Genomic DNA, 20,744 nt, shown 5'->3' with positions numbered 1-20,744 from the left:
ATCACAAGCTCATGAGGAGACTTAGAAATGACAAAGTAAGAAGAGTTCATTTTGGGTTTTAGCAGCTTTTCGTTCCTTTATTTGGGAATGTTCGAGAGCAGCATAGTCCAAGCCAGAATGGCATTCAGTAGAGCGCATACCTCCACCAATGCTCAGCAGTCCACTTTAATTCAATCAAGAGATATTTAAGAATATTTAGATATTTAAGAACTAGATCTGGATTTTTACTTGGAGCCGTATTGGTTGTATGCACTCATAGATACTAGCTGTGTAAATACCCCTGATTTTTTATTTCAATAACATCAGTGCATTATTCTGTGAGAAATGAACAAAAATGTCGATAAAAGCCCGATCTTTCAATGTTACAGAAAGTGAGAAAAAAAAAAAGTTTGTGGATATCCCTTCAGTAGTTTTTGTGTAATTCTGCTGACAAACAAACCAACCAAGAAACAGACACGGAAGAAAACATAAGCTACTTAGGTAATAACAGCAGAAGAGTTGTTGCAGAGGAAGAGAAGAAAGTTGGTCTCTATGACAATGACAAAGTAACCACAAAAGAAATTTAGACTCAAGGACAACCAGGTGAGATATTGGTCAGGAGGCGTGCCTGCAATTTAAACCAGGCCACATCAATTTATCTTGGGGGTGTGTTAATCAACTTTGTACCTGTGAAAAACTGAAAATCACATCCCAAGTTTAAAACCTCTTAAAGGACAAGTTCACCCCAAAATAAATTAAATTCAGTCATTATCTAGTCACCCCAGTGCCAATGCAGAGGTGGGTGAAGTTTCATAGTCCATAAAACAAATCATCATCAAATCATTGTTCTACTGATGTAAATTTCTTGAAGCAAAGTTTACAATGAATACAATTTTTTGAACATTTTAATTCACGCCAAGTAAGACCTGGAGTAAGGAAAGAGAGTCTTGTGTGCATGTGTGTGTGTGTGTGTGTGTGTGTGTGTGTCTGCATGCATGCTCAGAGTAGGAAATGCCTTCTTGTATGCCCGTGCATAAATTGTACTGGAAGCTCTAGATGAAGTTCGTCAGCCTCACATCACCTTCACTGCAGTCACGTTCTGAGGACAGATAGCCTTCCTGACCATGACACATTACAATAATGCTTACACTGCATCAAACAGACCTGCCCAATTTACCAAAGCTGCCCATAAATTTCACTTGCATGAGCTATGTGAGGGCAGGCAATGTTCAAAGTCACAGTGGTGTTGGCACTAGAGTTATTTTGCTGAGCATCAAGAGACAAGCAGCAAGGTTTCACTTCATCACGCCATGGTCTCTTATATAGATGCATTGTCATTAATACAATACTCCCTATGATTTAACTGGTATCCAAATAAATTTGTCAAACAATCAGAGAAAGGCATGCGGGCCATCTTTTGTTTATGGTGAGGTGTATATTTCAGTTATCTTTATATGTCCTTTGTGAGTGGGGCATACTACTGTATGTGGTGCAGATCAGTGAGCAGAGGGCAGGAAAACATCTGTCAACATTATAAATATTTGATCTGTAATTCCCTTTTGGGGATGCTTTGTGGAAACTCCAGTGGTTTTAAGGGAGTGTTCTTCAAGAATAGTGAGAGATAAATCATTTCCTCTAAAAAAAAAAAGCCGCTGTGCAGAAACCAATTCACTTGAAGCCTTATCTGCTCGACCGAAGAGTCAAAGAATAAAAGGATTTTCCCTGTTCTCATATGTTTCTAGGCACATTGAAACTTGTTTTTAACTGCGCAAATGACTTTGACTTCAAATGCACATGCTTCTGTACAGGGCACAAGGGGCGCCAAATGGTTTATGAGTTTTAAAATGATATGAATCATATGCTTTTGCCCTTTACAATCACCAGTTCTAATCCAAATTGACAACCTGTGGGAAATGTGATAGACAGGGCCCTCCACCGCAATTACTCTATGCCAAGGATCATTAACCTGTTTTAGCAGCTCATAGTGACCCAACACCACACCAAGACATCTATTATGTACGTTGGTTTTTACTTTAATTCCACACTCATCTGTGTTTTTCCTCAACAGAACAAACCACATTTGTGATTCATACAACGCATTATTACATCTGTCACAACATGAGAGCAGCTCCACCCAATTGCAACAGATTTGAAGAAAAAGCTGTGCTGCATTTTTTGGGAGTCATTGGCAGAGATCTGCAACAAGCATAAATACTGTCCGCATTAATCAATAATAACGCTGTATTATTGATATTGCTGTACTTAAACTTGGTGTAATTTCACAACCAGTCTGCAAAATGAAGCGCATGCAGGATAGCTGCACATCTTACATTCTGCAGTGTAATCATCTGGTATCCTCACTCAGTTGCTGTTATTTGACCTTGCTATGATTAATCATCATCCCTGCTACACACACACATCCATTTATATATAGTAATTTACACACAAATGCACACATAGTTGATGCGCAGTCCAGTGCAGCTCTGCAGTGTGATCTCTGCTGCTACTGCTGCTGATTCCTGCCTCTCGGCTGCCAGAGGCTCACAATGCAGCAAGGTGACTCAATGTTATTGTCTTCTCCTCAGAGAGCCTCCTCCTGCTGAATCACAGCTTACTAAAGGTGCTGAGCAGAAAATATAATAAAGATTCTCTTGTTGTTTTCTGACTTTTCAGCTTGGAATAGTTTGGGTCATAATCTGTCCAGCAAATACCCACATAGGAAATCAATAGTATCCTTTCTAAATGCTGAACAAGTAATCCCTTAATCTGAGTAGGGTAAGGTATATAAATGAGCGTGCACAGGTGTCTCAAAGGGTCTGAATTATTAACCACACACAGTGTAGAGTAATATTAAGACAGCTTTCTCCTGCTAATTATGTGGCATATGTAATTATCGTATAGTTGTTGATGAAAAAGAAGTGCTGATCTTTCACATCTACTCAAAAGCTTTCTTTCACTGTCCATGTTAGTTATGATCAAAGACAATGATTAATTGCCTTCCAGTCCATTGAACTAATACACTGACACCTACAGGGCAAGGATGTTATATTTAGTCATAAGCCAACTGATCCAGATAAAAATTAGATTCATTGTCTTGCTGTACTTGCCAAGGTTTAGAAGTAGACTTTCTGGACTTTTATTAGCACCCATAGTTCAAGAAGAAAGCCAATGTTTTTACAACTCCTGGCCAACAGATGTATGCCCTTTATCCAAGCTGCTCCAAGTAGCTGTTAAAACAAGAGGGCATCTCATTGGAACTTAGTTTAAATCTTTTTTAAATCCGTACTTTTTATTGTTTATAATAAAACTCAATGAACAGAGCAACAAAGTGAATAAATATGTTCCAGATCCAGTTTTAATCATTATCTACTGTGTCTTCCAACATATTTGAACAGTGAAGCTAGAATAGATGTCAGCTCTTCAGTTATACATGTCATATATACAGTATATGTATCATATATCTTAACCAAAGCGCCTAACACGGTGCCTCTCATTCACACACAGTTAGACACTGATGGCAGAAATCTAGGGTTCAGTGGACACTTGGGGGATCAAACTGTCAACTCTGTGATTAGTGGATGACCTGTTCTACCTCCTGAGCCGCAGCCACCTGATCATTTATCAATGACAATGTGAGGTACTCATAGCTCGTGTGACTGCACTTGTACAAGCTGTAACTTTGACCAACTTTCACTCTCTGTTGTGTCAAAGCGCTTGTGCCCCCTAATGACTAACTAGGGAGCAGCTTTTTGATTCAGTTCCATCTGATGACAGTGAAAGCTGTGTGTTTACAATGAATCATGTGAATTTAATTAATTGATAAATGACTCTTAAAAATCAAATTCTTTACTAACTGTTTCATTGAGATTCCAAGATGTAAATATCCAGATAATGTACGTACAGGATTACAGGACATAAGACCTGTAAATTTTGGTGTTTGCAAATAATCAATAGTAATCAAGAAAATAAAAGTGTTTTCTTCTTTAGGATTGCTTACATTAATTATTGCAATTTCTTTGAGGGTCTTCAGGAAGCTTACAGAAGCTCTGGTTTAATCTGCCTGTGCGGGCTGCAGAGTGCATCGAGAGGAGTACAACCATCTGTAAGTACAGCCACGAGGTTCCATGTAAGATGTCCCCATGAGCACACTGAGCGGGGCTGAGGTGAGAGGTGAACTCGAACCCATTAATCACAGACTGCTGCTTCTTGAGCTGAGTCGAAAAAGTTTGTTTTTACTTAACTTTTCTAAAATGTAGTGCTGTACATGTAATTAAGTGCAATTTTGAAGTACTTATATGTTAGTCATGTATAACCTAATCCTCTGTAATTCTACGTCCCTACATCTATTTGTTAGCCACAAGATACTCTACAGATTAGGATTTTACATACAAACAATCGATATAATTAGTTTATGAAACGCTTTCTATTAGTTAAAATTAGCTCCACCTTTATTAGCTGCAACATAAAATGCAGTAATGCATCAGTACAATTAATAATCCAATATTATAATGTTACATTCAACTGGCGGCCCTACACCAACCTCATTCTGGCCCTCTGGCCATTTTGTTAGTGTCCAGTCATTAGTTACGGATGTTTCTAAGCACGAAAACAGTCTTCTATCATTAAAAAGTTTAAACCCAGGCCATTTAAGCAGAAGGAACTTACGAATAAAGCCTGCGTAGTGCGTACTTCTACTTTTAATATTTTTTTCTGATTATACATATGTAGCCGCTCGACATACCGGTAAGCAACATTTTGAATGTAAGACTTATAATTTGAGTATAATGAATTTTTTCTTCTTCTTTCTTCTCCTGTGATATCTGTTTTTTAGAATTTGAATAGCCTACTTTTACCACCACTTGTACAGCAAATTACTATTTGATGTGTACCTGTAAGTCAGTTCTACAGCATCCTTTTTTCCCCCCAGAATATGAAACAAGACAGATGTGCAGATACTTCTTGAAAGGGGGGAAAAAAAGACAATGATACTGAGAAAAAGGACTGTCCACAAAAAGAACCATAATTTATCATCCAGCATGTATAGCTTTATCTTCTCTGCATCACGTGTATCCTGACCTTCACTCTTTCAAATTACTGTAATTGATTCGATCAGAAATAGGTAGGAACCGCCCACCTGCTCCGTCGTCATGTCGCCACGTACGATTCGGTGCAACGCAACTTGCTAGACAGAAAGCTGAACTGACCACTGCGGTTAACTCAACCACCCTCACAACCTACCGTGCTGACTAGCGAGCTAGCTGCCGACACAATTCCCAGCTGTGAGGAAGCGACGGGAGTAAAGCAGAGCGTATGAGGTCCGTGATTCATAATAAAGTGAGTATACAAAGGGACGCATTTATATGTTGCTATTTAGGGAAGCGTTTAACGATACGTTTAGTGTCGTGGACATATAACGTTAGCGGCGGTGCTCAGACTGACAGCAGACATGAGTAGCTCTGGTGCTTGATTCTCATTAGCCAAATCTGTCAGTGGCAGTGCTAATGCTAATGCTAACACCAACAGCTTCCACTTGAGATTATTAGCTAGCCAGTAATGTACCACCCATGTCGGCTAGAAGAGCTGTTTTGAGGAAGAGCAAATGGGGAAGCCGGCCGCATTACGACCCTTGTATACCCAGAGACACGTTGACTGGTTTTCTTCACATACTGTATAATGTTAATGATACTGCAGCTAATGTAAACGTTTATGTATCTCATTTCCAGATGTGCTGGAGTCGGGCCCTTGTCACCGGCTTGGCACTGGTGCTGGTCCAGCTGCTGTGTTTAGAGGGAGTCCCTATCAGTATTGATAAGACAAAAGTGAAAGAGCCAGAGAAAACACCTGAAGAGCCTCCAGCCAGTGTGGTAAGAAGATACAAGATGTATACACATCTCTGTGTGTGGTTGAAACTTGATCACAAAGCGTACGTTAATTCCTGTTCTCTTGTGTTACAATCATGGTAGGTACACTCTAAATACCTCTGCTGTGGTACTTTAGTACTGGGCATCTACATTTTGATCTGGCTTTGATGATAGATTAATTGTTACATGACCACAACTCACACATTTTTGCTCATTACAGCTTCTCAAATATATTATTTATTTCTGGCCTTTCTTTTCTAGATCTTCATTTTGAGTACTTCATTTTTGGGGGCAGCTTGAGGTCAGATGGAGTACACAGATTCAAGAATGTGTGTTAACTTTTGATGGGCATTAATTTTTCTTTTTATAGCATAGATCATTTATTGGAGGCAGAATACAGTTGTAGACATGCATGGTAAAAACCTGTCATCTCTACATCAAACATCTGTCAGCTGACACATATTCCATTAAAGCAAAATATCCTGTCACTCAGTTAATCAGTCTTCAGTAAATCAGCCCTCTCACAGAAGTGCTTATAATAATGTGTTGTTATATAGTATATACTGTAGTTTAGAGAGAAGAGTTTTTAAGTGATGTTTGATTTGTTACATTTTATAGGACACTGGACTCCACTATGACCGCTACCTCAGGGAAGTCATTGATTTTCTAGAGAAAGATCAGCATTTCAGAGAAAAGCTCCACAACACAGACATGGAAGACATCAAGGTATCCTACCTCTTTTCTTTTGTTTAGTTTTATCAGCAGTTTTCCATCAGCATTGGGTAAACTGTTAGCAAATCAGTACTCTGAATGATGAATTAAGGGCTTTCACTTGTCCAAGAATGTGATTAATCTTCTGGGGAAACCATGGATATTTTGGGTTAATAAAAAACAATCTACCTATAGTTTTTCTTCTTCTTTTTTTGAGTTTGGTCCACTGCATCATTCATTTTAGGTTTACAGAATGCTAAAAATCAACATTATTTAGTGAAATGTTTAATAAATGGATTTATTCATCACATTAACTACTACAACCGTAACTGTTGAATAACATGTACTTTTCCATCATTCATATATAATACAGCAAGGTAAGCTGGCCAAAGAGCTGGACTTTGTCAGCCATCATGTCAGAACTAAACTGGATGAGTTGAAGAGGCAGGAGGTGAACCGACTCCGGACTCTCATTAAGGCCAAGCAAGACCTTGAAGGAGGAAATGGTATGTTTGCAACAGAATTTATATTTCATTTTGATTGAGTACAATTCTACAGCTAAAATAGCACATTAGAGGTAAATAGATTATAATAAAAAATACTGTTATGTATCGGTGTATGTTTTCATCTTTTTCATCAATTATTCCCTGGATAGACATCGCAGTGGACCACCAGGCTTTGTTGAAACAGTTTGAGTACTTGAACCACATGAACCCACACACATTTGAGGTGGATGACCTGGATCGGCTCATCAGATCTGTAAGTCTCACTGCACATTATGCCATAAAAATGTTAAATTTGGGACAGAAGTACACTAATACAATTATTTAAACTACCATTGACCTTTTGTAGTAATTAACTGGGCAACATTTATAAGGCAGATTTTAAGAACACACTTAACAGAAATGTTGTGCACAATAAAGTGCTGAAGTATAGAGAAGTTAAAGCTGGAGCTCGCACAAATAATTTATTTGTAAGGCACCAATGATGGCTAAAGAACGACCATGGGTTTTGTGGATTGTAGACAGCTCTAAATCCAGTAAGTGAAGGAAGGCTAGTTGTAGACGTGGAGAAAATAACTTTCATTATGGGAGTCTGCAGTACCTTCTTCAGCTTCATTATTAGCAAAATTGACAAGATATTTTGCAAAAGTGGAAACGTTTAGGCTCCTGTATCTTAACTGATGTTCAAGGGCAGTTCCATTTCTTGTTGATGATTTCAAAATGCACTTCATATACTTTTTTTTTTAGATTTTTTATATACACTCAATTGCCACTTTATTAGCTACACTGATAGAGTCGAATCCAATCCATTACAACTGATGTGTCACAGGGTTTACTGTTATGATGTAAAATAATGGTCAGTTTGCTGACACTGTTTGAGAATTGGTAATGTAAATATACTGTATGTTTTAGCACTGTGGTCATAGTTAGGATCTTGTTATACCAGGCTACATTATATTTCATAGGTGTTTGTAATATTCTGCCTCTCTCATGTGTGACATAAGGAGGACAAAAAAATTAGAAACACCCCTAGAAAGGATGTAGTCCAGTCCAACACCACCTTTAACTATGACCTCAGCAATGTAATTGAATTTATGCATTTCCAACAATGTCAACAAAAAAAAAGTTTAGCAAAGATAGATCAAGGGGTATTGTATTGAATTGCATCAGATTGTACAGTTATACCTATTAAAGTGGTCACTGAGTGTATATTTTAATCCATACATCTTGTAACATAAGAGCAGACAAATATAATGTAGAGCAGTTGACCTGGATATTCTAGATATTGGAGTCTTCCATGAGCACATGCTACATGCTGTAGAACCTGCAAATGTTTTCTTATCAGCTTGCACAATGATAAAATGACTTTGATTAATTATTTCAGACATGATGTTCACTATGATGGATTGACTATCTCAAGTACATTTGACATCTTTACAAGTTGCTTTTGATTCCATAATGAAACCGAAAATTAATGGAGCCTAAGTAAACAGTACAGTATGCTGAATGTAGGAGGCAGTATAATAAGTTTAGTTTGCAGGTGAATGCAACATGATAAGATGGAGTTGCATTTGTGACTATTGCACTAAACTAACTATAAACTGGGTGGATTTAGTAGAGCTGGATTTAATTTGTTTTCTCCTGCATCAAGGCCACTAAAGATCTGGAGAACTATGACAAAGAGAGACACGACGAGTTCAAGAGATATGAAATGATGAAAGAGCACGACAGACGGGAACACCTGAAAACACTGGACGAGGACGATAGAAAGAAAGAAGAGGAGCACTATGAGGAGATGAGGAAGAAGCATGCTGACCACCCTAAAGTCAACCACCCGGTTAGTCTGATTTAGGCGCACACAGACATGATACAGTTTGTTTCAGCCAATGAAGCGTCTAATTTCCTCTTGCAATTTTTAGTCGAGATTTTTCAAAAGTTTCAGAAGTTTAGTTTGGTTTGAGTTTTATTTATAAAGCTATAATTTTGCTTCCATGTTGCAGGGTAGCCAGAATCAACTGAAGGAGGTGTGGGAGGAGGCTGATGGCTTAGACCCTGAAGATTTTGACCCCAAGACCTTTTTCAACCTGCATGGTAAGATCTTTAACATCCAACAACAGTCCATTTATTCAGTCCTGAGTAATTTAACAGATAATGGTGTATTTGTTCACTTTTTCTTAATAATGCAGATACCAATGGAGATGGCTTTTTTGATGAACAGGAACTGGAGGCACTCTTCACCAAAGAGGTAAAGCCGTGCCATTTAAAATTAAATCAGTCATGTTTCAGTTTATGGTATTTGCACTGACTGTTTGTTTCTGTGATTTTAGTTGGAAAAAATTTATGACCCCACAAATGAAGAGGATGATATGGTGGAGATGGAGGAAGAGAGGCTACGTATGAGGGAGCATGTCATGAATGAGGTACAGTTACACTCGGGAACCTATTTTTATGAAATTGCATTTGTAATAGATTTCTTTGCATAAAGCCTGCTGCTCCTGTCTTCCTCACAGGTGGATTCTAACAAAGACAGGCTGGTCTCTTTAGATGAATTCCTGGTTGCTACAAAGAAAAAAGAATTCTTGGAGCCAGATAGCTGGGAGGTAAGACATAACATATTTTTAGTATGTTGAGGTTATTAAAGAGTAATGTAATCCTAAAACCATTTTGTTACAAGAAGTAGTGTAATAGTAGGTGTCACATCCACTTTGCGTGTCCCTCAGACTCTGGAGCAGAACCAGGCGTACACAGACGAAGAGATGAGAGAGTTTGAGGAGCATCTCGCTCAGCAGGAACAGGACCTCAACCTGAAGGCTGTTGACCTCCAGAAACAGAGGGATGAGCTAGAGAGACAACAGGAGCAGCTTAATGCACAGAAAATTGAGCTGCAACAGGTAATGAGGGGTATACTGTTATATTTTAGTTGGGGACACGGTTTGCTACAGTAGGATTACTCTGATGCTGTAGGGTTATAAGAGAATAGCAGTTGTGTCTTCTAAATAAATAATCAAATAAAAAACTACTCATTGTTACAGGCAGTTGAGCATATGGAGCGGCTGAAATCACAGAAGGTAGAACCCCCTCCAGAGGTTCATGGTAAGGATCAATTGCCCCATTTTGTTTGTCTTTTGATAGGCATTTGATCTTATAGGCTGATCTCTGAGAACACAAAACTGCCTCTTTGTTACAGTTGAAGGAAATATTATCCCAGAGGAACATGACAACCAGCTGCATTTTGAACAAGAGGCCCAACCACAAGAGCATCAACCTGCACAGCAAGTTCCTCAGGATACACCTCAAGAACACCATGAACAGCAAAATCAAGTCCTAGACCAGCACGGTCTCCCCCAGACACACCAGGATCTGCCACCAGGCCACCATGAAGCTGCACAAGGCGAGCATAACCTGCCATAAACAAAACTGTCAGAACTTGAACCTTCACCACCAGACTTTTGCAGCACCTCCTCCCCTCCAACGTGCAGAGGAGCAGTCCCTGAGTATTAGGTCTCTTTAACCAGCATGACTTGGGGGTTTGGAGGATACTTGAGATGGAGAGCAGCACAAAAGGAATCCCTGTTGAATGACGCCAGTGTTCGATAATAACTGTAATCCTCAGATTACATTCCGGAATTACAATAGTAAACCAACCAAGGACGTACATCTTAAAATGGTCATACAAGCATTTCGAGGAGTTGTGTTTGATTGCATTAGAAATTATTACGAATGTTTGGTAAAGATTATACAAAAAATATAATCTTGGTGAGCTGTTATGTCCTGCTGTTTGCTGTTTAAATTACAGAACCTCTAAGATGACATCAACCTGAGCCTGTTGGATATTTGCAGTGCAGCTATTGAGGTGTTTTAATTTAATTGACTTTGATTTTCAGACCTGATGACTCAAATTACCCCATACATCTTTTTTTTAAAAAATGATTAGTTTACATGTGTGACTTGTGGGGGAATTTATTTCGCTGGACTGTGTCAAACATTTTAGAAATTGAGTGCAAGAGACATTTTTAAAATTTTCTATCAAAGAGGCACTCAAGTCATTGCAACCAGTATAGAGGATTTAATGTCCTAACTGAAACCATTTCACTTAAAAAAGTAAGGACTTCTTGATGCAGAAAGGTACAGTATCATCTTACTGTAATCCACAAAGGTTCAGTCAGACCTTTGTTGTAAACATTATTATTTCGATCATCTTCAGCTGAAACCATCACCACATATTAGGATCTTTTAACCAGAAATGCCCTCATGAAGCCACGTGGTTCAGAGTCCTTTACTTTTGTCAAGAAATCAACAAAAACTTTTGCTACTTTCTTAATGTTGATTCCTGTTGCTGTAATAACTAAGTCAGCTGTTACCTCCAATGAAACATCTTTTCATGCATATAGTCACATAAGACATCAGGTTCAGTTCTACAGAAAATGGCCATTTTGGGGCCACACTGCAGCTGCTCTCCACTGACTTTGATGTTGGAATAAATAAAGGTGCTTGGTTCTTTAAATACAGAGAGACTTAAAGGGAACAAATAAAGTACCCCCCATTCGACAAATATTTTCCCCAACTTCATCACAGCCCTTCAGATGCTTATTTTATGGTATGATTGGAAGTTCGGTTTTGGTCTGTTGTTCATGCACAAAATGTGTATGTGACATGTTTATTTATGAGTTGATCATAATTGATCATGATTTTAAATTTTTTTAATAAAGGTTTTGAAGATGTTAAGCTCATCTTGTCAGTTAAGGTGTAGACTTTTACTCTGCTCTTCCTATATGCTTGTCAAAGTGTTTTGTTTGAGCAACAGCTGGATTTGTTAAAATTAGTTACATTAATTAAAGGGGCAAACCTCTGAGTCAATAAGAGCTGCATCTGATATTACCAGTGTCTTTTTATTGTCTGTTGAAGTCAAAATGTGATATCATGGATTTGCATTCAGTTCACATCATTATAGTTGATGTATTTTACTTGGTCCTAATTTAAAGAATGTCTTTGCATGGCATATTTTCCCCCAGATAACCAGTTTGGTGTTGTCGCTGTGCTATCCAGGTTGCTTTCTTCATTTCATGTTGTGGTTTCTTCTAGCTGGCATATTGTGGTCATGGCAAACAGCTGTTGACTTATTGGCACTTTGTACAGAAGAAGGCTTCAATTGAATACGGTGAAATAACAGGTCTGCCTTATTATGGTTTTATCTTCTACATAATTAAGACATGGAATACATACTGTTGTATTTTTGTAGTGTCATTTGATTTCTGTGTGCCAAGTGTTCCTTTGAGACAAAACTGCATCATAATTTGCACAAACTTTACAGTGTTTTCCGCTGACTTGCTGATACAGTCATTTGACAATACTGTACGCCTCAGTTCAAGACAATAAAACAGTCATGACCTTTCAGTTTGTGTAACAGATTTCATCACTTGATGATTGACTCAAACTCTTACATTACAATGTAAAACAACAGTTAAGTACGGACATCCATGCATACATTGGCCATGTGTGAGAAGACCAGACTACTGGCAGTAGTATCGGTCATTGGTTTGAAGGGCTCAGTGACATGCAGCACCCGTCTCTCTAAACCACTACCACCAACCTGGCATATAAAATCATATACAATTAAAATATCAGAACCTAGATACTCAAATACACACTAAAGCAGGAAGGTAGTATCCTTACACGGAGGGTAATAGAACACAACTTTATTGAAACAGTCTCAACCAATAACATCAGCGTACAAAGAGGTGATGGCGCAGGAGGTGACAGAGGGGTAAAAAATAAAACAAAGAAGAACAAAAAAAAACATTAAATGGCTTTATGAAAATTATAAGATCAAGAGGAAAAAGTGGCTGACAGCACAGGGCAGAAGAAAATCCTTCTCATGGAATCAGATCGACAGTGGCAGGGTATTTTTTGCATTTATTTTGTACAAAAAATAAATTAATGAAATCTTTCAAGTTTACAGGAATATCTATTTGTTGTTTTATATCACACAAACTTGCTGATAATCCTACATGTGGTGAAGTTCAGCATTTTTGTGTTAAAACATTAAGAGGATCTAGACAGACCAAAGCAGGTTGAATCTGATAAGTAGGCCAGGAGTTAAAAAAATAAGATTACCAATGAGAAAGGAAACATTGTTATAAAAGTGAGCTGGGGCAAACACATTCAAAGAACCTGAATGTTAAACGTGGCGCAACTTGATGGTCTTGAGGACCTTTTAGGATCGCATTGCTTGAGCATTTCCTCGAGACAAACCTCGAGGTCCTTGGGCAGCTCCCCGCTTGTAGTTTTGCTGATATCCCTCCTTGAATAAACAACAAAGATTTACAATAACTACCCTTACATTCTTACACATTTAAGAATAAAAATAGTGAATAACAGATGTTAAGATGTTTGAGCTTTTTGGGTACGTAAAGTGTATTTACATTAATAATGAAAGTTAATCTTACCCGCTGGTAGGTGTTATTGGAATAGTCCCGGGACGTGTTAAATTGGGTTTGACCATAACCACTGCTGGGAGCATTTGAGAAAGGGGGGCGATAGCCTTCATATCCCCCTGATGACAAGAAGCATTTGAATCAACAGTGTACTACATGTATTGTGTCATTACAAAGAATCATGAGGCAACATGACTGTCGGATCTCTGTAAAATACTGTCTGATGCTCGTACCTCTAAATCCATTGGAGGAGCCCCGGTATCCGTTCATCATGCCACGGCCATTCCTGGGTCCACCCCTGGGCACAGCCCTGCTGTTGTAGAAGGACTGTCCCGGCTGTCCAAACCCTGCGGCTGGAGAAGACTCTTCATGGCCGCCTGCTGAGGGCATGACCGGGTCTTGGGGCTGGAAGCCACCGACAACTGGACAAAAGCATACAAGACAGAAGATTTTGTAAGTATAGTGTTTCATTTCTTTTTTATTATATATTTTTAATTTAGTCTCTTACTTCAAGTGCCCTTGTCAGAGTTTCTCATATACAGCCAAGCTCATTCTGCTTTTTTATTTAAATCAAGTTTAAGTCAACTTAAAAGTCGGACATTTTAGTCTCATAAATGCAGCTTGCAGAAAGGGGCTATTGGTCTGATGAGTCATTTTGATACTAAATCAAATCAATTCCATTTTGATGGTAATGTGAAGGAAAAATAAACACAGCATTTTCTGTCACCAGCTACACTGCAAATGAGTTAGCTGATCAGGTCTTAGCTGCTGTTGTGAATGACTGCAAGTCATACGCTGTCGGGACAATGTAGAGATGATGCCAAGCAATGTCAACACCAGCTTTTCCAATGTATTATAATGCAATCAGCCAAAGCTGTACCCTCACCTGACTGTAATGTCTCCTGTGGGATGTCAGGTTGGTCTACAGTACTTTCTGACTGGCTGCTAAAGCCCGGTCCATAGCCACCAGGGAACTGGCTGGGCTGCTTCAGAGGATCTGCTTGACCATCAGTGGCTGGAGGTACAGGTGCATTCAGATTAAATACCTGAAAAGGGAAACAAAAGTTTTCTGTCTGTCCGAATCAAAACAATATCCCGATTTCTATACAACATCCTCAGAGTTTCCAAACAGGGTCACGTTCACATTGTTTAACTGGACCCAGATAGAAGGCGTACCGCTTGAACTGACTGGAAGGGTGCTGCGTTGACATTGATGCCTCCAGTGTGGGGGGGTTTGGAGACAGGTGGAAAGGCAGAGGACAGGGAACATGGGGCGGGGGACTGCTCAGACGACAGAGACATCGAGCCCTGGGGAGGGAGGTAGGAGGGAAATAAGAAGGCAAGGAACCTAGGACTACGGAGAGTTCGTGGGAGAGACAGATTTTACACCTTATAACTTCTTTCTACCTTATTATCATATCCAAATGAATTCAAAATCTCCCTTTAATACACAGTATGAAATATCACAACATGTCAGACAGCATCACATTTACTTCACCAGCAAAGCTTCTAGAAATATAATACAAGAAATAACCTGTACTACTCTTGTTATTCAATGGAAATACTGCTCTTACAGCCAAATCAAAGCAACCAACCACTTGGTTGCCATTCTACTTACTTGTGAGGATTCCTGTGGTCCAGACACTGCACTTGTTGGGGGAAGTCTGGACTCTGAGAGGGCTGCTTGGAAGAAAATTTAAAACAAAGAAAAAAGTTTAAACTTTAGACTAAACTTAAGGAAAAAAACACAAACAGGTTCATTATGCTTTTAGCCTAATATATCCACATCAGAAAACAGCAACCAGACACTACTCAGTAGAATCTGTGGGGGAATCTGTAAATCAGAGTCACGGTAAATGAACTCTCACTCACTTGGAGGACAGCCCATCTGCTGTAGGTCAACAGTCTGCCCAGGCTTCATCGGCTGGGCGGACACAATGGCTGGGTCCAGAGCCTGGCCGTCAAACTCCAACATGGAGTCCTAGAAGAGCCAAACAAAAGTAAACGTATTGTTGGGTCATTGATCAGGTTAGTGGTTTAACAAGGTAAGTTTGAGCACTTTAACTGAAGGATCTGGGTTCACCCTACTCAAGGCTTTGAAATGAGCTGCTGAGAAAATCCGACTGACTGCTGCAGTGTCATCTTTCATATCTCATAAAATATACTTTTATGAGAGAGCTTATCCTGATCTGATTGTACTTGAATTCTTCTCCTCGAGTTGTTTTTTTATTAGATTTATCTCAAGCATTATTTTACAACAAGTGGGTCCACACTTTCTGTACCTGACCTCTGTGAATGGAGACAGTTTTCACTAAATTAATCAATTAGTTATCTCAATGTGTGAATAACACATTAAGTGTCCATTTGTAAGTAGTAACAGCACTGAGCTGGACACTATAGTATCTACTGGACCTCTTTACCTGCATGAAGTTGTATGTCCCTTGCATCTGGGCCATGAGGTCTTGCACTGCCTGCTTTCTGACCACTGGGTCACTGGTTGGATTTGGAGGGCCGTGGTCCACAGCAACGGTTGGTTCTGTAGCCAGCTGGGCAGGGGGCTGGTGCTGGAGGGAATTCACCATCTATTCAACACACAGACACATGTGACAATCACATTAGAGTGCACAAATACAAGGTTGTTGAAATATGTATTAAGGCATAAAGTACTGTAGTGATGCCGTAGTGCAGCATACCTGAGCCTCCACTGTCCACTCCTCCACTTGGTCTTTGTCTGTACTGCTGTACGTTGTTTCTGGAATGAACTGTCTGTTTACAAACTATAAAACAAGAAAATGTAAGAAAATTATATACAACAGAAAAAACAGCTTTAACTACTACCAAGTTGAGATTTATGTAAGGTTGTTATGCAGCATATAAGCAATACTCAAAGAAATCTCACCTCTGTGGTTTCCACTTTAACTGCCTCAGTGTATTTTTCAGTAGCTGTTCCTTCTGGAGAAAAGAAGCAAGTGTGAGGAGAGTTTTTGAAAAAGGGTCAAAGAAATATCTCACACATGTACTGCCAATGTGCTGTTAGTTACCAGGTTCTGATGGCTGCTTTACAGCCTTAACCTCAGCCACCACTGTCTGTTCCTCTGGTTCCTCTTCCTCCTCGCACGTCCCATTCTGATGAGTTTGTGCTCTGTCAAAGTAACCACTCAGCAGCACTTTATCCAGAGTGTCCTTCAGTGACTTGTCTGAAACAAAGACAAGGTGGCAAGTCAGAGAACAAAAGCATGACTTAATGACATACATATACTGTACAAGGATCAACTAATTAGTTGTGTTTGTGAGGTGGGGGATCAAGAATTGTAAATACTTACATGTGGTCCCTGCAACAGCCTTGTCTCTGCCCTCAAGCAGTTCCCACAAGTGTACTGAGGCCTCCTCATATTGATCAGTCAACCTGTATGTTACACAACAGGGTAAAAATATAATCTGCTGCTGTCCTGTTGGTCGTCTGTTTCAGTATCCTTACACAGTGAACAGGTAAAAACGTATGCACACTTAAATAATAGAAGCACGGGCAGTCTCATACCTGACATCATAGTTCCTATCAGGTCCCACCAGTTTGTAAAACTCATCCAGGGATGTGAGGTCAGCGTCAGTGAGCAAAGGTGAACCAGTAGCATCAGACCGTTTAAGCTCCTGCCTGACACTGTCCTCTCCCATCTGGTCCAATAAAAACTGAAGCTCCAAAACCGTCTTCAGCCGCCGTTGTTCACCCTCCTCCCGCTGCAGCTGTTCCCGTCTTGCAGACTTCTTCACCGCCTTTTGTACCTGAACACCGCAGTCAGACATGTTTCAGTGCACAAGGTTTTCAGAACAAATCACATCCCCATCATCTGATATTACAAGCGTTTCTGAGGCTGTAAGTATTCTGTGAATTCTTGTCATGTGGGGTTGTTAGGATGCACAGCCACAAGTCTCGTCCCTGGAGTATGACATCAGTTACAACAGGTAGTGATAACCAGGATATTTGTAAGCTCTTGATATAGAATTTGCTTTTAAAAAGACTTAGGACTGAGAAGGAATAAAGGGTTTCCTGATGTTTGGCTATGAGAACAATAGTAACTCAGGACTCACCTCTTGGCCCAACGCCAGGAAGCTCTTCTGCAATTCTCGAGCAAACTCAAGATTGTTGGTGATCTCTTGGTACTTTGCCAAGGCTTCCTAAAGTTGGAAAGAAAATGTAGATTTGTATATCACTTTAGAAATGATTTCCCTCAAACAGAACATCACAGAGTAACAGATAAAGGTGCACTGTTTTCCAACATGTGAGAGAACACTGATGGGATTTTGATCCAGGCAAAATGATAATATTTCCGTTTCATTTCTCATATATTTTCATGTAGGTGTGTTAGATTGTACTGCATAAAATTCACAACAGACTGCAATAAAATAACTGATATATTGACTTCAATTTTCTTAGCTTACCAGTTGATCTTGATTCAGACTTTCTCCCTTATCCTTCTTTGCCTGATAGTCATCCAGTTTGGACTGTAAGAATATTGAGAAGGTTTAAGATACAATATAAAACAACAGGCTAAAAACAAATCACTTCCTCGATTAAGAGAAATTGATCTCTCACACATTCGGGGCTGAGAGACTTAGTTGTCAATGTGCTTTTATAAGTGTATCTACTCAAAAAGAATCCATTATTTTCCAGACTCAAATTATAGTGATAAGTACAAAATGGACCTAGGATTGTTACAAAGACAGACAAGAGAATTGCTGCTGTATACTATGTGGAGCAAATTGGAGAAGACTCTCTCTTGAGTCTTGAAAATCTAAATATAGCATATTTAGGTGCAAAGGCAGAGAAGTTTCTGACCAAGATGCTATGTTTTGCCAGCACAGAAACCAGGGACAGGCTCAGTTCTGTTCATGGAGGTGCATTCAGCATATACCTGAAGGAAACACTTAATAACCCATTGGCATACAGTACCTACTCTCCCATTTCTCCTCAAACATTCAAAATACTGTTAGAGGCCTTCAACTCTGTTTTCCCACATCGGTAAAAAGGATAATTATGTCATATCTTATGCTATAGAAAAATATCAACTCTAACATCCTGCTTAAACAGAAGGCAATGCGATGACACACCTTAATTTTTTATTAAAATACAGATACCTTTTTCTTTTCCATGTTCCGAACCTTCTTTTCAACCACACCAAGAACCTGTTTCATCGTCTCACAATGACTTCCATTTCCCAGCTCTGGAATGGCAGACTGGACAGCACTGTTTCCAACCATCGCTGAAGGCATCTAAAGGGAGAAAATGTAATATATGAAATTGTTGGAAATACATCCAAATTTGTGTTCACTACTAGAAGGAATAAGCACAGGCAAGTGTAACTTCAGACCTGAGCAGAGGTAGAGACTATAAAATTAGAAACCCATCTTTTGCTTGGACTGCTCTGTTCTAATTAAAGTTATACACTGCAGTGTATAGACAGTTAATACTTTTAAAACAACCAGAGTGAAAAGGGAGAAATCTATAGTTGCCCAAAATACATCATATGAAATATCTCAGATCATCTTTCTGTAATTACTTTAGCTGAAGAGGCAGGTGGGGGGAATTTTGACTCCAATTTGGGTATTTATTACTGATACACGTGGCAGATACATATATAGACATGGGTCTGGGTTATTTAAATTAGAATGTTAAAATTATCATTGCTTTATAAGCTGTTTGTGGCGTCCATACAAGGTGACACTGAGATCATCTGATTTTTTAGAAAAGCGCATTTCTACTGGAGCTATGGACGTCTGTATAGATGTGTGTGTGTACATGTATCTGAGAGGCTAATCAAACACTAATAAACCCTTCTTTAATCCTAAAAAAAAGCTGCTCACAGCTACTTTTCCCTATCTGCAGTATTACCCTGTCCTTTTCCGTTTTATGTAAACATTACTAACAATATTTACTCTAACTGGGACGACAGCCACCTGACGATGAACTGATGATTCATATAAATAGATCCGACATTGAGGTTACCGAGGATGATGTTATGCAGTAACATTGGTGTGTTTCCCACAGTGCTGGACTCAAACGGACAACACTGGGCCATGGGAAGTGATAGCGACGTGATCGAGCAAATCAACCCGTCTTTGATTTGAGCAGCGAATCAAAGACGGCATAAAACCGATTATGGTTAACTGTTCCCCCTGAGGCATGAGGAAATGTTAGCCGCTCAGTAATAACATGCTTAGTTGGGGTTGCATACATAAAACGAGCGTGAATTAGCGTGAAATCGGGAATTTGCCAGAGGAAGTTTGCGTTAACACAAGTTAAAATGTCGGCCTTGTATTCAAAGTTAAACACCTTAGCTCCCTTGGAGACATCGGCTAACCTTATTGGCGGATGCTAACAATACGCGACTAGCTAATGAAACAGCTAACGCGTAAGTAACGTACTGTCAGCTGAGGTTGTAAACTCATCTTTTTTTGGCTTCGTTCACACGCTAGCTCTTTACTGGTGCAAGGCAAACGTTAGCTAGCAACAAAACACCAGTTTACGAAGCGGAGAGCACTGGTCCTAATCTCCCTTTTCCCCCCATTGTTAGCTGAAAAGCTAGCGTGCTCGTTAACGTTATGCGGCTAATGCCCTAAGTTAACCGGATGTCAGGTAAAGTAAATCAACCAACAACAGTTATTCTGTGTTCAGAAAACGATATGTGGTTTCAAGATGTTTATAACGGAATAACAAAGAGCAGCTCGGGACGCTGCGACAACTCGTTTTGTTCAGTCGTCTCGACTAAAGATGACTGAAGACGATTTACTGAACAAATAACAGGGTAAACAATCATTTGCTAGTGGTGACACGAATCCCGTACCTTTATACTCTTTGTCTTCAAAGAGATTTCAACGTATGGGAGCAGTCCGTATGTTGTACTTCCAGTGGTATTCTTCTAGAAGGATGCTCAGGTCCTCACCAGCTGCTGCTGAGCTAACGGTAACGGCAGCGGCTACAAGGACCCCTCTGCTAACCTCAAGAATGCCTGACAGTAAAATATGTACAAAATGGTTAAAGGTGTCATCACCCTACTCTTAGATCTGACGATTCTCCTAATTAATGTGTTAAGTAATTATTCTTTTTGATTTTGTTGTCAAATGTGAGACTGACTATTTGTTGAATAGCAGAATTTTAGAAATACTGAGATTTTAATTAAGCCTCCTCTCCCCAACAACAACAGCAACATATAGTGAGGTATGAATCTTTTATTCATTCATTTAACATTTTATGTAGTCTG

The 20,744-nt window shown here is 39.4% G+C and overlaps 2 protein-coding genes across 3 annotated transcripts; one reads left to right on the top strand and one right to left on the bottom strand.

The window, feature by feature from the left end:
- Positions 1-5,182: 5,182 nt before the first annotated feature.
- Positions 5,183-12,448, top strand: nucb2a (nucleobindin 2a). The gene is made up of 13 exons (XM_073465141.1): positions 5,183-5,313; positions 5,703-5,843; positions 6,459-6,566; positions 6,925-7,057; positions 7,207-7,310; positions 8,706-8,891; positions 9,055-9,145; positions 9,241-9,299; positions 9,382-9,474; positions 9,565-9,654; positions 9,775-9,945; positions 10,087-10,147; positions 10,242-12,448. Exons 1-13 carry the CDS (start codon positions 5,290-5,292, stop codon positions 10,463-10,465), a joined length of 1,485 nt encoding a protein of 494 aa, XP_073321242.1. The 5' UTR covers positions 5,183-5,289; the 3' UTR covers positions 10,466-12,448.
- Positions 12,449-12,735: 287 nt separating this feature from the next.
- Positions 12,736-20,475, bottom strand: caprin1a (cell cycle associated protein 1a). 2 transcript variants are annotated; one of them, XM_073465140.1, is made up of 17 exons: positions 20,328-20,475; positions 18,622-18,756; positions 17,926-17,988; positions 17,575-17,661; positions 17,027-17,268; positions 16,812-16,894; positions 16,530-16,685; positions 16,388-16,440; positions 16,182-16,265; positions 15,909-16,070; positions 15,361-15,469; positions 15,107-15,168; positions 14,665-14,796; positions 14,375-14,534; positions 13,722-13,910; positions 13,501-13,607; positions 12,736-13,355 (listed from the first exon to the last, which is right to left on the bottom strand). In XM_073465140.1, exons 2-17 carry the CDS (start codon positions 18,754-18,756, stop codon positions 13,269-13,271), a joined length of 1,911 nt encoding a protein of 636 aa, XP_073321241.1. In that variant the 5' UTR covers positions 20,328-20,475; the 3' UTR covers positions 12,736-13,268. The 2 variants fall into 2 exon arrangements, with proteins under 2 accessions (XP_073321241.1, XP_073321240.1); XM_073465139.1 differs by having other exon boundaries at positions 12,951-13,355; positions 15,107-15,171; positions 20,328-20,418.
- Positions 20,476-20,744: the final 269 nt, after the last annotated feature.

The sequence above is a fragment of the Pagrus major genome, chromosome 4 (genome assembly GCF_040436345.1).
Source record: "Pagrus major chromosome 4, Pma_NU_1.0".
NCBI lineage: Eukaryota > Metazoa > Chordata > Actinopteri > Spariformes > Sparidae > Pagrus > Pagrus major.
Note: the sequence above shows the minus strand (reverse complement) of the source record. Positions and strands in the feature narration are given on the sequence as shown.